The sequence below is a fragment of the Lolium rigidum genome, chromosome 3, assembly GCF_022539505.1.
Source record: "Lolium rigidum isolate FL_2022 chromosome 3, APGP_CSIRO_Lrig_0.1, whole genome shotgun sequence".
NCBI classification, from domain to species: Eukaryota; Viridiplantae; Streptophyta; class Magnoliopsida; order Poales; family Poaceae; genus Lolium; species Lolium rigidum.
Window position 1 is genome coordinate 27,241,248 of NC_061510.1, and position 14,812 is coordinate 27,256,059.

At 46.2% G+C, this 14,812-nt stretch overlaps 1 protein-coding gene across 1 annotated transcript; it reads left to right on the top strand.

Moving 5' to 3' along the window:
- The first annotated feature begins 9,966 nt into the window (after positions 1–9,966).
- Positions 9,967–11,818, top strand: LOC124694546. The gene is made up of 3 exons (XM_047227522.1): positions 9,967–10,048; positions 10,692–11,189; positions 11,271–11,818. The coding sequence occupies exons 1-3, from the start codon at positions 9,967–9,969 to the stop codon at positions 11,816–11,818; spliced, it is 1,128 nt and encodes a 375-aa protein (XP_047083478.1).
- Positions 11,819–14,812: the final 2,994 nt, after the last annotated feature.

Below are 14,812 nucleotides of genomic sequence, written 5' to 3' on the forward strand. Positions count from 1 at the left end.
AGCCTACCGAATAGCACAGCCAGCGACTGAAACCCTAGCCTACCAATAGCCACTGAAACACAACTAAAACAACCAGCGGAGAATCCAGAGAGGGGGTGCATATACAAATCGGAAAGGGGGAAGTGGTAGAGATGGAGGCACTCACCGAGGCGATGCCTGGGTGGGAGAACTGAATCGCGTCGAGGCCTCGGCAGGCAGCACCGTCCACCACCTGATGCAGCTCCACCGCCCCCTGCCGCCGCCGCCCGCTGCACCAACCCCTGGCGCATCCTCCTCCCGTGTGCGCAGCTCCTCCCGCCGTACGTGCGGCTCATCCCCTCCGATTTGGAGAGCTTGGGGCGCCATGGAGGAAGGACGATGGCGAAGACGGAGAAGGCCACCAGAGAGAATAGGAGGAGGCACGACGGGTCGCCTCCGCCCTGGACCCTCGCCGCTCGTGTCGAGCCGCCGGGAGGCACGAGGGGTCGCCTCCGCCCTGGACCCTCGCCGCCCGTGTCGAGCCGCCGGGAGGCACGACGGGTCGCCTCCGCCCTGAACCCTCGCCGCCCGTGTCGAGCCGCCGCAGTTGGCACGTCCATTTGCCTCTGTCGCTCCGAGGGTAAACGAGAGGAGGAGGAGAGGCGGCGCCGCGGCGGGGATGAGGAGTGGTTCGATCTAGGTTTTCGGTTTTCATCCTGGTAAAAGGGGGGCCAAGGAAGGCGACGACCAGCATCGCGCACCTGTGCTGCTGACCGCTGGACCCCACCCGTTTCTAGCCCCACATGTCATTGAATCGTTCGAAAGCAGCGCGAGTGACTAAAGAAACTACCGATCGAACGGCTGTAGTGAAAAGTGGGATGTGGCTGGGCAAAACCAACGACCCAGATTCATTTGCCCCTCTCAGACCCCCTGGTTGAGAGGGTAGTCTTTCAACATTTATAGAAGTAATTCCGGATGTCCACTTACAGTCCTGATTACGGTCGGCTACCCTATCGTGCTGACGTGGCGATGACGCGAGCCTAGGATAGTGCATCGCGTAGCCCCACTGCCACCACACCTCCTCGCATCCCGCGGCAAAATTGCTATCAGCCTCCTGTGAACCAGTCTAGCAGCCACACCGCCGCTTTTCTCACATGTTCCTGGGTGAACGGTGACAACGGCGGCAAAGGAACATGACGGATGTTGGGAGAAGCTGATCCACATTGGCGAACGACGTTGTCGATGTGGCCCAAGGAGTTGATCGTGGCGGTGTAGAAAGGCGATCATTTAAGTCGTTGGAGATGGCGTTTTTCGACGACCGAAAGGAGACCTAGTTCGTAGCACGGTGAGTTCGATTATGCACCTATTTAGTCGCAATTTTGATTGGTTTGTTCGAACGGTAAGTGTAGTGCATATAATATAGTTGGTTGTGTTGCTTTTATCCTTGATGGTTTATGGTTTTATGAATGACGAAAGGATTGAACTTTTGCATTTCTTTTTCTTTTTCTGGGTTCAATTCGAAGGAAGTGATTGTCTTACTCACGAGGTGATTCATGGTGGTTTTTTCGTTGGGTCTACATGCAATAGAGCATACGTAGATGACAGTGGCACAAGGGTTTGTTATGATGATTGTGACTGTGATTCTTGATTTGCATTATGGCTAGGAGATGGAATTGAGAATTTGGGATATGAAGCAGTTGCGATGATATATGTTTATTGGTTGTTGCCAGGAATGCAGATAAATGAAGATACCTTCGGTTAACATGACAACGATGCATTGAGCATGATTTCAAAGGTACAAGAGGGGCATTGGTATATGATGTTGTACCTTGATCATGAGCTAGCCAATGTCTAGGATGATGTTGTTGAAAATCCAGTAGTACATTTACTTGTTGTACTTAGTCTTACTAAGAAATGTGCTACTGTCACCAAAGCCATTGTTCAGGTTAGTGATGTGCAATGGATAGAAAGAAGTGTTGCAGAGACGGTGCAAGGAGGAGATCAAGCAAACAAGTTGCAGTGGAAGAAGATGGGGACAGCCAATTATGAAGACTATGTCCAGATATAGTTGACTGTGATAATAATTATAGAAGCTGGATATGATGACTTGTACCAACAATATGGAGATCTTGACATTGTCAACGTAGCTCCTTCGACCATAATGTCTGACTAATAGAAAGTAAGCTACGTGGCCCTTTTGATGCATATAGTTTTGTGTGTCCCGCATGCTCTTACTTGTATGCACATGGTAGCCTGTAATTTAGGTTGTCACTTGTCGAGTAGTCAAGGACACATTGTAGCCTTTTATTTAGGTTTTCACTTGTTGAATAGTCGATAACCGGTGCTTAGTACTGCTATCTTATCATATCTCATATATCCTATGTTACATATTATGCAAAATCTATCATATTGGGCTTTGTCCAACATATGTGATAGTATGATGGAAATCTCAGCTTTATTATACATATTGTGCTATATCTTCTCAAGGTTGTGCTATCAATGTTCTAATATGTCAAAGCATTGCACATACAAGAGTTATATGTTCAAGCATTGCACATTTTATTCCATCATAATTCAAACATCATCAAACAACCAAATTCCCTTACAAATTCATCACTACTTGAACACACACACTAAGAGAGGACACACTACCAGCCCTAACACAGTTATTACAACTTTCAGCACCAACTAATCTTGATCAAATACCTCTAAAAATCATTGATTTCATTCCTTGTTTACCTTCCTCCTCCTCTAGCATGAGTCACTGCATATGGCATGTGTATTGAACTGTTACCTACACTTTAATCTTGCACCAGATGGAGCGTTATATTTTGCAATTCCATGTACTCCTCATATTCATCTTCTCATTTCCACATTTCACACCCACCAATAAATGCCTGTGGAAAATTTTCAACACAAAACTTTCTCGCATTTCTTTTTTTACGGGGGTGACGTTAGTGGTATAAATATAATTCATTTATTGTGATTAAGAACCAAATAAAACTTGGTTTCAGAGAGCTTCTCAAGTCGCTAAGCCTCAAATGTCAAAAGACCCAAAAAAAACAAGTAGAAACACAAATAGCCACTTTTGCAACAAAAAAATGAATTTGTCCAGAAAATAGGAGCCGAAAAAACATGCAGATGTGACCCACCTAGTAACATCAAAATATTAAGCCAAATGGTGTGCATGCAGAGGATGGTAAGTTTCTAACTCCGGTACAAAATTTAGCCCAATTGGAGCTATCAAAATATCTAAGAATGTTTCTCGTGAACAGTTGCGTGCAGGAATAGAGTTGGCCTCAAGGGAAACTACTGTTAATTAAGGTACTCCTTTTAATAGAGTACTGGAGCAAAGGATTAACACTCCGTGAACACACGTGATCCTCACATCATAGCCATCCCCTCCGGTATCCCATTTTCTGTCATTTTGGGGCCTCGGGTTCCGGACAACAATATGAATATACAACTTGCAGGTATGAGCAAAAACTAGATATGAGATCGTGCCAATCAGTCCCAAAGTGACAAGCATTAAGCATAACAAGTTGCAACAATGTTAAAAATACTAACAACGGATACTAGGCACTATGCCCATAACAATCTTATAGCTATTACATGAACAATCTCATCCAATTCCTACCATCCCCTACAGCCTACAGCGGGGAATTATTCACACATGGATGGGGGAATCATGGATGGTTGCTGGAGAGGCGTCGGTGATGGCGATGATCTCCTCCAATTCCTCGTCCCGGCAGGGTGCTAGAACGGAGTTTCTGGTCCCAGATTGGGGTTTCTCGTGGCGACGGAGCAGCGGAACTCTTTCTAGAAAAACGTCGAACCCCCCTCGATTTTCAGGTGAGGAGGCTTAATATAGTCGGGGGGAGAGGCCGAGGCGGCCAGACCACCCCTAGGCGCGGCCAAGCCTGGCCCGCGCCTAGGGCAAGTGTGGGCCCCTCGAGGCCCCCTCTGTCTCGTCTTCTGGCTCCGTGAGTCTTCGGGTGAAATATGAATTTTGCGATATTTTTCGGGAATTTTCCTGAAAGTTAGATTTCTGCACAAAAAGGAGACACTAGAGCAATTCTACTAAAAACAGCGTCAGTCCGTGTTAGTTGCATTCAAAACACACAAGATAGAGGGCAAACAACAACAAAAGTGTTCGAGAAAGTAGATACGTTTTGGACGTATCACACCTCTAGTGAACTGTGGACCCCGATCCTTTCTTTTACACTGATAAAACCATCTACTGCAAAGCACAACTCTCTTTATTTCACTGCAAACAAACATCTCTTTCCACACTATACGTCTAATCCTTTGTTTTGAGCAAAACCAGTGAGATTAACAACCTCACTGTAAGTTGGGGCAAAGTAGTTTGGTTGTGTTGTGTGTAGGGCCCCCGTGGCGCCTCCTGACCTGCCCTTCCGCTTACTTAAAGCCTTTGTCGCGAAACCCCCAGTACCGAGAGCCACGATACGGAAAACCTTCCAGAGACGCCGCCGCCGCCAATCCCATCTCGGGGGATTCAGGAGATCGCCTCCGGCACCCCGCCGGAGAGGGGAATCATCTCCCGGAGGTCTCTTCATCGCCATGATCGCCTCCGGATCGATGTGTGAGTAGTTCACCCCTGGACTATGGGTCCATAGAAGTAGCTAGATGGTTGTCTTCTCCTCATTGTGCTATCATGTTATATCTTGTGAGCTTCCTATCATGATCAAGATCATCTATTTGTAATCCTACATGTTGTGTTTGTTGGGATCTGATGAATATTGAATACTATGTCAAGTTGATTATCAATCTATCATATATGTTATTTATGTTCTTGCATGCTCTCCGTTGCTAGTAGAGGCTCTGGCCAAGTTGATAATTGTGACTCCAAGAGGGGGTATTTATGCTCGATAGTGGGTTCATGCCTCCATTAAATCTAGGACAAGTGATGAGAAAGTTCTAAGGTTGTGGATGTGCTGTTGCCACTAGGGATAAAACATCGATGCTTTGTCTAAGGATATTTGTGTTGATTACATTACGCACCATACTTAATGCAATTGTCCGTTGTTTACAACTTAATACCGGGAGGGGTTCGGATGATAACCTCGAAGGTGGACTTTTTAGGCATAGATGCATGCTCGGATAGCGGTCTATGTACTTTGTCGTAATGCCCCGATTAAATCTCATAGTACTCATCATGATATATGTATGTGCATTGTTATGCCTTCTTTATTTGTCAATTGCCCAACCGTAATTTGTTCACCCAACATTTGTTTATCTTATGGGAGAGACACCACTAGTGAACCGTGGACCCCGGTCCTATTCTTTACATCTGAAATACAATCTACTGCAATTGTTCTTTACTGTTCTTCGCAAACAACCATCATCATCCACACTATACATCTAATCCTTTGTTTACAGCAAGCCGGTGAGATTGACAACCTCACTGTTACGTTGGGGCAGAGTTCTGCGATTGTGTTGTGCAGGTTCCACGTTGGCGCCGGAATCCCTGGTGTTGCGCCGCACTACACTCCTCCGCCATCAACCTTCAACGTGCTTCTTGGCTCCCCCTGGTTCGATAAACCTTGGTTTCTTTCTGAGGGAAAACTTCCTACTGTACGCATCACACCTTGCTCTTGGGGTTCCCAACGGACGTGTCGACTGCACGCATCAGGCGGCCACACCATGCCTAGGCACGGGCCCCCTTTCCGCGCCTAGGTATGGTGTGGGCCCCTCAGGCGCCCACCGACATCGCCCTTTCACCTATAAATCTACATCCTCGGGAAAAACCTAAATACTCGAGCCTCGATCCACGAAAAGTTTCGTAGCCACCGCCATCGTCAACCCTAGTTCGGGAGGGTTCTGAAGCTCTTCCCGGAACCCTGCCGGAGAGGCAGATCATCACCGGTGGCCTCTTCATCACCATGCACATCTCCGAAGTGATGCGTGAGTAGTTCATCTTTGGACTACGGGTCCATAGCAGTAGCTAGATGGTTGTATTCTCCTCATTATGCTTCATGTTTAGATCTTGTGAGCTGCATAACATGATCAATATCATCTTTATGTAATGCTACATGTTGTATTTGTTGGGATTCGATAGATATTGAATACTATGGTTGAGTTGATTATAGACCTGTTTATATGTTATTTGTGATCTTGCATGCTCTCCATTTCTAGTAGATGCTCTGGCCAAGTATGTGCTTGTGACTCCAAGAGGGAGTATTTATGCTCGATGGTGGGTTCATGCCTCTAGTAATCTAGGAGAGTGACAGTAACTCCTAAGGTTGTTGATGTGTTGTTGCTACTAGGGAGAAAACAACAATGTTTTATCCAAGGATAATTCTATTGTTTACTTTACAAACTTTACGTAATGCAATAATCTGTTGCTTGCAACTTAATACCCAAAGTTGTTCAGATGATATCCTGAGGGTGAATTATTAGTCATAGATGCAGTTGGATTACAGTCTATGAATCTTGTTGTAATGCCCAAATGAATCTCATAGTGATCATCTTGTCATGTATGGTCTTTATTATGTCAATTGCCTAGCTGTAATTTGTTTACCCAGCATGTTATTTATCTTTATGGAGAGACATCTTGATGACCCACAAGTATAGGGGATCACAACAATCTTCGAGGAAAATAAAACCCAAATTTATTGATTCGACACAAGGGGAGCCAAAGAATATTTATAAGCTTTAACAGTTGAGTTGTCAATTTAGGTGCACCTGGAAATAGACTTGCTCGCAACAATTTATCAGTAGTAATAATTTTATAGTAGTGGTAGTAGTGAAGTAACAACAATAATTGAATGAAAATAGCATTAGCGATGATTGCAGTAGACAACAGGATTAAAATATTGTAGGCACATGGATGGATGAACGGGCGCTGCATGAATGAGATAGTTCATATAATAGCAAGATATGGACATTGCAAGTAATAATGATACAAGCATCCTACTATAATATAACCATAGGCGTGTGTTCCTATTTAGTCGTGCGTGCTTGCAATGAGAAACTTGCATGACATCTTTTGTCCTACTAGCCCGTTGCAGCGAGGCCTCAAGTGAAACTACTGGTAATTAAGGTACTCCTTTAAATAGAATACCGGAGCAAAGCATTAACACTCCGTGAACACACGTGATCCTCACATCATAGCCATCCCCTCCGGTTATCCCAATTTCTGTCACTTTGGGGCCTCGGGTTCCTGACAACAATATGTGTATACAAGTTGCAGGTATGATCAAAAACAATGATTATCATCATGAATCAATAATATATCTAGATCTGAGATCATGGCACTCAGGCCCAAAGTGACAAGCATTAAGCATAACAAGTTGCAACAATATCAAAAATACTAACAACGCATACTAGGCACTATGCCTATAACAATCTTATAACTATTACATGAACAATCTCATTCAATTCCTACCATCCCCTACATCCTACAACGGGGAATTACTCACACATGGATGGGGGAATCATGGATGGTTGATGGAGTGGCATCGGTGATGGCGATGGCGATGATCTCCTCCAATTTCTCGTCCCGGCAGGGTGCCAGAACGGAGTTTCTGGTCCCGGATTGGGGTTTCTGGTGGCGGCGGAGCAGCGGAACTCTTTCTAGAAAAACGTTGAACCCCCCTCGATTTTCAGGTGAGGAGGCTTAATATAGTCGGGGGGAGAGGCCGAGGCAGCCAGACCACCCCTACACGCGGCCAAGCCTGGCCCGCGCCTAGGGCAGGTGTGGGCCCCTCGGAGACCCCACCGTCTCGTCTTCTGGCTCCGTGAGTCTTCGGGTGAAATATGAATTTTGCGATATTTTTCGGGAATTTTCCTAAAAGTTCGATTTCTGCACAAAAACGAGACACCAGAGCAATTCTGCTGAAAACAGCGCCAGTCCGTGTTAGTTGCATTCAAAACACACAAGATAGGGGGCAAACAACAGCAAAAGTGGATACGTTTTAGACGTATCACACCTCTAGTGAACTGTGGACCTCGATCCTTTCTTTTACATTGATAAAACCATCTACTGCAAAGCACTGCTCTCTTTATTTCACAGCAAACAAACATCTCTTTCCACACACTATACGTCTAATACTTTGTTTTGAGCAAAACCAGTGAGATTAACAACCTCACTGTAAGTTGGGGCAAAGTAGTTTGGTTGTGTTGTGTGCAGGTTTCACGTTGTTGCTGACACCGGTAGTGCGCCCTGCCAAAGTCTGCCAGCAACACCTTCAGAAGTGATTTATTTCTCCTACTGGTCGATTAAACCTTGGTTTCTTACTAAGGGAAAACTTGCTGATGTGCTCATCATACCTTTCTCTTGGGGTTTTCCAACAACATTATCTGCACAACATCACCCATCATAATATTTGCAAGCATTAGAGACAAACTACACAACATAGTTTTCAAGAGAATCACCACATAAATACCAACCATCCAATGAGCATCGGGGGTCATCTATCTTTTTTATATCACTCGCATCCTCCCATAAGTTCGACACTATTGTTCGACAGAGAGGACTATCAAGCAATAAAGGATCATCATCTATAATACTATCTTTTATACATCAACGCAATACTCCTTATCTTCTTTAGTGGGAGGACTAGTACTAGTAGAATCATTTTTATCATTTCCAAATATATTTTCTACCCAACTATCATATGATTTTCCAAAGAAAGCATGCATATCGAAAGGTTCATCACAATAAATATCATCATCACTTGCAATAGTATAAGAAGGGGTTTTCATGGGAATTTCGGAATTACCATTGTTGCGAATAGGAGATGGGTAGCTACTACACTCTTCCTCTTGTTTTCCATTGTCCTCCTTTTTTGTTTTTCTTTGGCACTTTCAACATGTTTTCTTGCATTCAAAGCATCAGTATCAACAGGAATATTCAAGCTTTTAACATACAAAAGTAATTTTTTTTATTGAGATTCTTGCGAGCCTTTCAAAAAGGATCTACATCATCTTCCATTATCTAATTTTTGTTGTTTTGTTTTTATATGCAAGGTACTAAAAGTAAATATGTGGGGTACTGAAGTAAAACAAACCCCCCCGCCAACAGTGGCAACAGAGGGGGGAGGGAGAAGGGGGCTCAGAGAGGGTTAGGGTTAGGGTTAGTCGCATCTGGAATCACCCACGGGGGACGACCAGGAGCCTGAACCATTTTTTCGGAAACCCTCTCTTACCAAGTGGTACTTCCTTTTTCACTTAATTTTAGTTGCCAATTAGCATATTTGTGTATACTATGTGAAACGAATTGCCAAAACAGGCATCATTGACCAAATTGGCCAACCCGTATCGTTTGGTTCACGCCGCTGGGACACTGGACTGACAGGCTAGATCGCGATTCAAATTCTAACCGACTTATACAGATACAACCGGACAAAATATATCGTTGTGTTGGATCGCTCTGCTGGAGATGCCCTAAACGCAACGAGAAAATGGATGGTCCACCCATACTTGAGTTTTTTCAGCAGAGGAACACGCACTTCTTGGACAGTGGGAACGGCTGCCTAGGAGTCGACGAATTGTACCAAGTAGGAGCAAAATACCTTGACAAAGTCAATTTGCTAGACTTGACACACGGCGGTAACCGTTGGGATTCGTGTCGTTGCGCCGACGCAGTGGTCGGCGGCCGCGCTGGCAAGGCATGCTCCAGACATGTGCGTTTGGGCCGTGGGTTCGGTTGTCACTTGGCACGGCACAGGCACAAGCTCGACACCGTGCAGACACTACTGGGATCGATCGGAATCTTCTTACGCATCGGATGAATCAGAATGCCACGTGAACACAGGCGCGGCCGGCCAACTGCATCGTCTCAAAACCGAGAGATGCCTCTCGCTCGTGCTTTCCGGCGTATCTCACGGCGCCACCTCCGGCCGCTGGCCTCCTTCCTCCTCTCCGTCGACTGCCATCCATTGCCGCTTATATAAAGCCTCACGCCTCACACCCTTGTAGCTTCGTTCATTCCGGCCTCCTCCAAATTAAGTACAGCTCGAGAGAAACGGGAGCAGGAGAGCGATCATGGCCAAGGGCACCCGTTGCTTGGCGCTCTTCTTCTTGCTCCTCGGCGCGGCTGCTCCGGCGGTTTTGGCCGTCGCCGATGGTAAGAACTTAAGTTTCGAAATTCTTTCTCTTCCTTTCATGTAGTACTATGTCCTACGAAATTAGAGGTGGCGTTGACCCGCACCTGCATAGTTCATGGGCCATGCTCTTCTCAACTGAGATGTGTGTGTATCTATGGATCTGTCATGCATGTTCGGCGTTGTAATGGAGTCCCATTTCGTCTATGATCTCTCTTCAGTTAGAGAAACCGTCCATCATATCTAATTGATGTTTCTTTGCTTCACGAAAGCTAATCACATAGTACTATTGCCAAACTAGCTCTTCTGCAGTAATCTCAATAGGATAAAGAAGTTGCCCTGTATAGTCCTCTCAAACAACTTCACAGTGTTCATGGTCGACTGTTCGAGCTATATAACCGTTCTAGTATGATCTTTGGGGAACTTGTGGCCTCAGCAACAAAAGAGTACTCTGATTTCTTGAATTGATACCTTGGTCCGATCAATGGAAGTGATAGTGAGGTGATCATGCGTGTGCGGCCTCTTAAAATAATAAGAACCAAAAGTCAAGCTGCATCAGTTTCTGCCATGCTAAGCTTAGATACAGTAATACTGATTCCATTTCGTGGCTGGTTTTTACCCCCTACATTTCTGAACTCTGACAATTCGATCATCCTCTGCGCATAGGCCTATTACCCAACGGAAACTTCGCGCAGGCGCCGGGCAAGTCCCAGATGAGCGGCGCGGTGGTGACGGGACGCTACGCGATCCCGTGCTGGGAGATGTCCGGGTTCGTCGAGTACATCCAGCCCGGCCACAAGGAGGGAGACATGATCCTGGCGGTGCCGGAGGGCGCCTCCGCCGTGCGGCTGGGCAACGACGCCACCATCCGGCAGACGATAAACGTCGTTCGTCAGATGCACTACTCTGTCTCCTTCGTAGCCGCGCGGTCATGCGCCCAGGCCGAGAAGCTCAACATTTCCGTCGGCGACGAGTTCGGCGTGCTCCCCATTCAGACCGTCTACACCAGCACAGGTTGGGACACCTACTCATGGGCCTTCAAGTCCAGGCACGCCACCGTGTCGTTGGGCATCCACAACACCGGCGTCGAGGAGGACCCCGCGTGCGGCCCCCTCATCATCGCCGTCGCGATTAAGACCCTCAGTCCTCCCCATCGCCCCAAGGGTACCTCCTATGCATGTTCACCCAGATTATCGATAATTCAACAACTTTTCCAACCAAAGCTTCAAATCTTAATTTGATCAGGAAACATGCTGAGGAACGGGGACTTCGAGCTGGGCCCGTACATCTTCCCCAGCACACCGTGGGGCGTGCTGGTGCCGCCCATCCTCGAAGACGTGAACTCGCCGCTGTCGGGGTGGATGGTCATGTCGGACACCAAGGTGGTCAAGTACGTGGACGCGCCGCACCACAAGGTGCCGCAGGGCGCGCGGGCCGTGGAGCTGGTCGCCGGCAGGGAGTGCGCGCTGCTGCAGGAGGTGCCCACCGTGATCGGGTGGTCCTACAGGCTCTCCTTCTCCGTCGGCGACGCCGCCAACGGCTGCAGCGGGTCCCTGGCCGTGGAGGCGTACGCGGCGCGGGGGACGCTCAAGGTGCCGTACGAGTCCCACGGCACCGGCGGGTCCAAGCCCGCCGTGCTCGAGTTCACCGCGATCGCGAACACGACGCGCGTCGTGTTCCAGAGCTCGAACCATCTCATGAAGTCAGACGCCACGCTGTGTGGGCCCGTCCTGGATGATGTCTTCCTCGTCCGGGTGCGGAAGCCCGCCGCCCGCCGGCTGCGTCGTTTGTAGAGCGCGCAGTTTCTTTTTTTCTGACTGTACATCATCAGTTTTGGACTTCTTTCTCAAAAAAAAAAAAAATCAGTTTTGGACTTCATTATTTTGCGCGGGTTGGAGTCTCTCCACAGTACACGCAGATTTTGAATGTGCCTCAAGTATGTATGGATTCATGCTTCTCTTCATTTTTCTTGTCCAAAAAGGTGAGCTCAAGACAAAACAAAGTTATTAGGTTTAGATAGTTAGGGCATTTCCAGTTGTCCGTAAACATACCATGGTTATTCGTTTCGGTCAGTGTGGACAGAGAAAAGTCGTTTCGGCACATGAGCACCAGTGCACCTGGAAATTAATGCTCTTGCCAAGTGGACTTCATCTGCACCCGTTGGTTCTGTCAATCTGTTCATCCATCTGGCCGTATGCTTCTAGTAGGGAGTAAGTTTAGTTGTGGTATTTGGTCTCGTATATCATGAGTCGCTGTGTATTTCTCTAGCAGAGCATTTAATGTCAGGACAAATTGGACTGTGGCCTGTGGGAGGCAATCGACAGAGTTGCTGACTTTTCCTAGACCTGTCATTGGTATGCCTTATGAGCTGCACAGTGCACCGTGGTAGATTTAGCAGTGATTTCGTCAGATGACTGAATGCAACGTACTCCCTAAGGCATGATTTAAATTTGTCAAAATTTAGTTATATCTAGTAAATTAATGATAAAAGTAAGATATTTTTCTAATGCTGGAAAAGTCAACACAAATATACATGGTTCTTTTAGGTTGGAATCATTCACCACGTCTATTTGTCCCGACCAAAAAAGTCAGAATAATACCGTTGAAGTAGTACTCACTCCCTCCATAAAAGAATGCTTTAATTTTTTTAAAAAATATGAACATATCTAGACCCGTTTTAGTATATGAATGCATCTAAAATTCAATAAAGTTGATACATTTTTTTTACGGATGAAAAGATTATATTATGAATGCCCCCTAAATTGCATGTTGATAACCTTAATTACTTGTGAAATCTGGCATGCAGTGGTGTTATCTTGAGTCTCTCATTATGTTTCATGAATTTACAAAACAAATTAAGTTTCTCTTAGTTGAATTTATATTCATTATCACCAATGTTTAATATAATGAGCTATTTTATTTAGCGAGATCCTTCTCCAGAAGCTATATAAGTTCGACTCCGGCTCAGCCGGGGATGGTTCAACGCCGCCGCCCCAAGGGGGAGGACGCTGCGTGCTCGCCACCACCTCTGCTGGCGAGGAAGAGGTGGTGGGAGATGGAGGCGGAGGCGACCCTCTGTGGTGGCGAAGACCCAGAAGACTTCCCGGGGTTGCACGTTATTGTCGACCGCTCCGTCGACGAGGACTACCGGTAGATCACGCTCGATTCGCTGCAGGCGGCGGTATGGTCCGCCATGGACCACGACAAGAACTTCGTCGATCTCGCTGATCCTTCTGAGCCACCGGCGCCAAAGGAGGAGGAGCACGATTGGTCCTTCGACTTGTCCGGCGACGCGGACAACCTCAACTACAACGCCTTCCGGGGGCGTCGCTAGTTTTTTTAGTTTTTAGTTCAAATTCGAGTCACTTTTGTATAAAACTAGTCTAAATTTATATGAATTTCATTTTTAAATGTTTTTTACACTTAAATTTCTATTGGAGGCTGTCTATGAAGGCGCCGGTGTGGGAAAACCTTACCCAAATAAAGGATGCAGTGCTGGTGCTCTCATACGGTAGTGTTGGCGTCTCTGCCGGCATTTATTTGGGGATCACCAGTGAAAATTCTCTTACCTCTGTCTAAGTTTTGTGACAGACGTACACTTCGTAGATCTTTAGTACTAGCACTCCAAATACATCAACTTGTCAAGCTGGAGTAAATTCATACAACAACTTGTAAAGTGAACTCTGCAGTACACAAAGTTGCACTGAGGAAGCAAATAGGTACACGAGCAATTAGAAGGTGACATGTGGCATTTTATTTTTTGCAAAAATACCCTTGTATGTTTTATTTTAAACTTTGTAACCATGGAGCTGCCTTACATGCTAATCCCACCTGCCAGTCGCGTATACAAATAATTAAAACTATATAGAAGGAGTGGGGATTCAAACTCGTGATCAACCAATACGGCCCACGCGTGATTGCCAGTACAACACACATCAATTTGCTAAACAAGCTGTACATTATCTTTTATCTTTAGTCTGTGAATACTTGTGCAACCACAACACGGCGTGGATGACGTAGTTGGGCCTGTGCAACGTCCCGGCCTCCGACAATGATCACACTCGCATTTGAAACAGAGAAGGGTGAGGCTCAATCATATGACGAGCGGGAGTGGGCGGGCGCCCCTCACTCGGTGGCGCATGAGAAGGATGAGTACGGCAGTGACGAGCTCGCAAGAGAGGATGATTATATTAGCGGGTGGTCGCAGCGGCGGCCACGACCATGCGAGATGTTCGTGTGCAACCTGACACGCAAGTGCAACGTCAATGAACTGCTCGAGCACTTCAGGCCCTACGGCATTGTCCTCTCTATCGAGGTACACACATGCATTGCACTCCATCACGGCGTACTCTGCTCTCGAACAATGGGTAGGATTTATATCAAGTGCTACACATTCTCATATTCCTTGTGCCGCTATATAAATAGCTACATTTTCCTTTTTTTTCCCAATATGCATTGTTTCGACGTTTTGAATCTGTGGCAGCTTTGTGTTTATGCTTCCGCATTATCTTGCTGCTGGTAGCTATTGATGAATAATGTATAGTTTTTCGCAAAAAAGGTAATGTACAATGGTACAGGTATAGGTTACTTGTAAGGGTATATTTCCCCTATGTGTGGTTTTGGTAATTAATGATAACCCCTATGGACTAATGTTTTCATTGAGTTTATATGAAGGAATATTTCATAGGTACTTATTGTATTCCATGTGTTGGATTCAAGTATGGATGCCATGAAGATAAAGATACACCTTGTGTATTGGCATCAAGATCATCGATTTAAAGATACAT

Excerpts from the sequence above, each read along its gene's own strand:
- LOC124694546 (XM_047227522.1), top strand. The coding sequence starts at position 9,967 with ATGGCCAAGGGCACCCGTTGCTTGGCGCTCTTCTTCTTGCTCCTCGGC. Across the intron at positions 10,049-10,691 it reads GGTTTTGGCCGTCGCCGATG|GCCTATTACCCAACGGAAAC; the intron begins GTAAGAACTTAA and ends CTCTGCGCATAG. Across the intron at positions 11,190-11,270 it reads TCCTCCCCATCGCCCCAAGG|GAAACATGCTGAGGAACGGG; the intron begins GTACCTCCTATG and ends TAATTTGATCAG.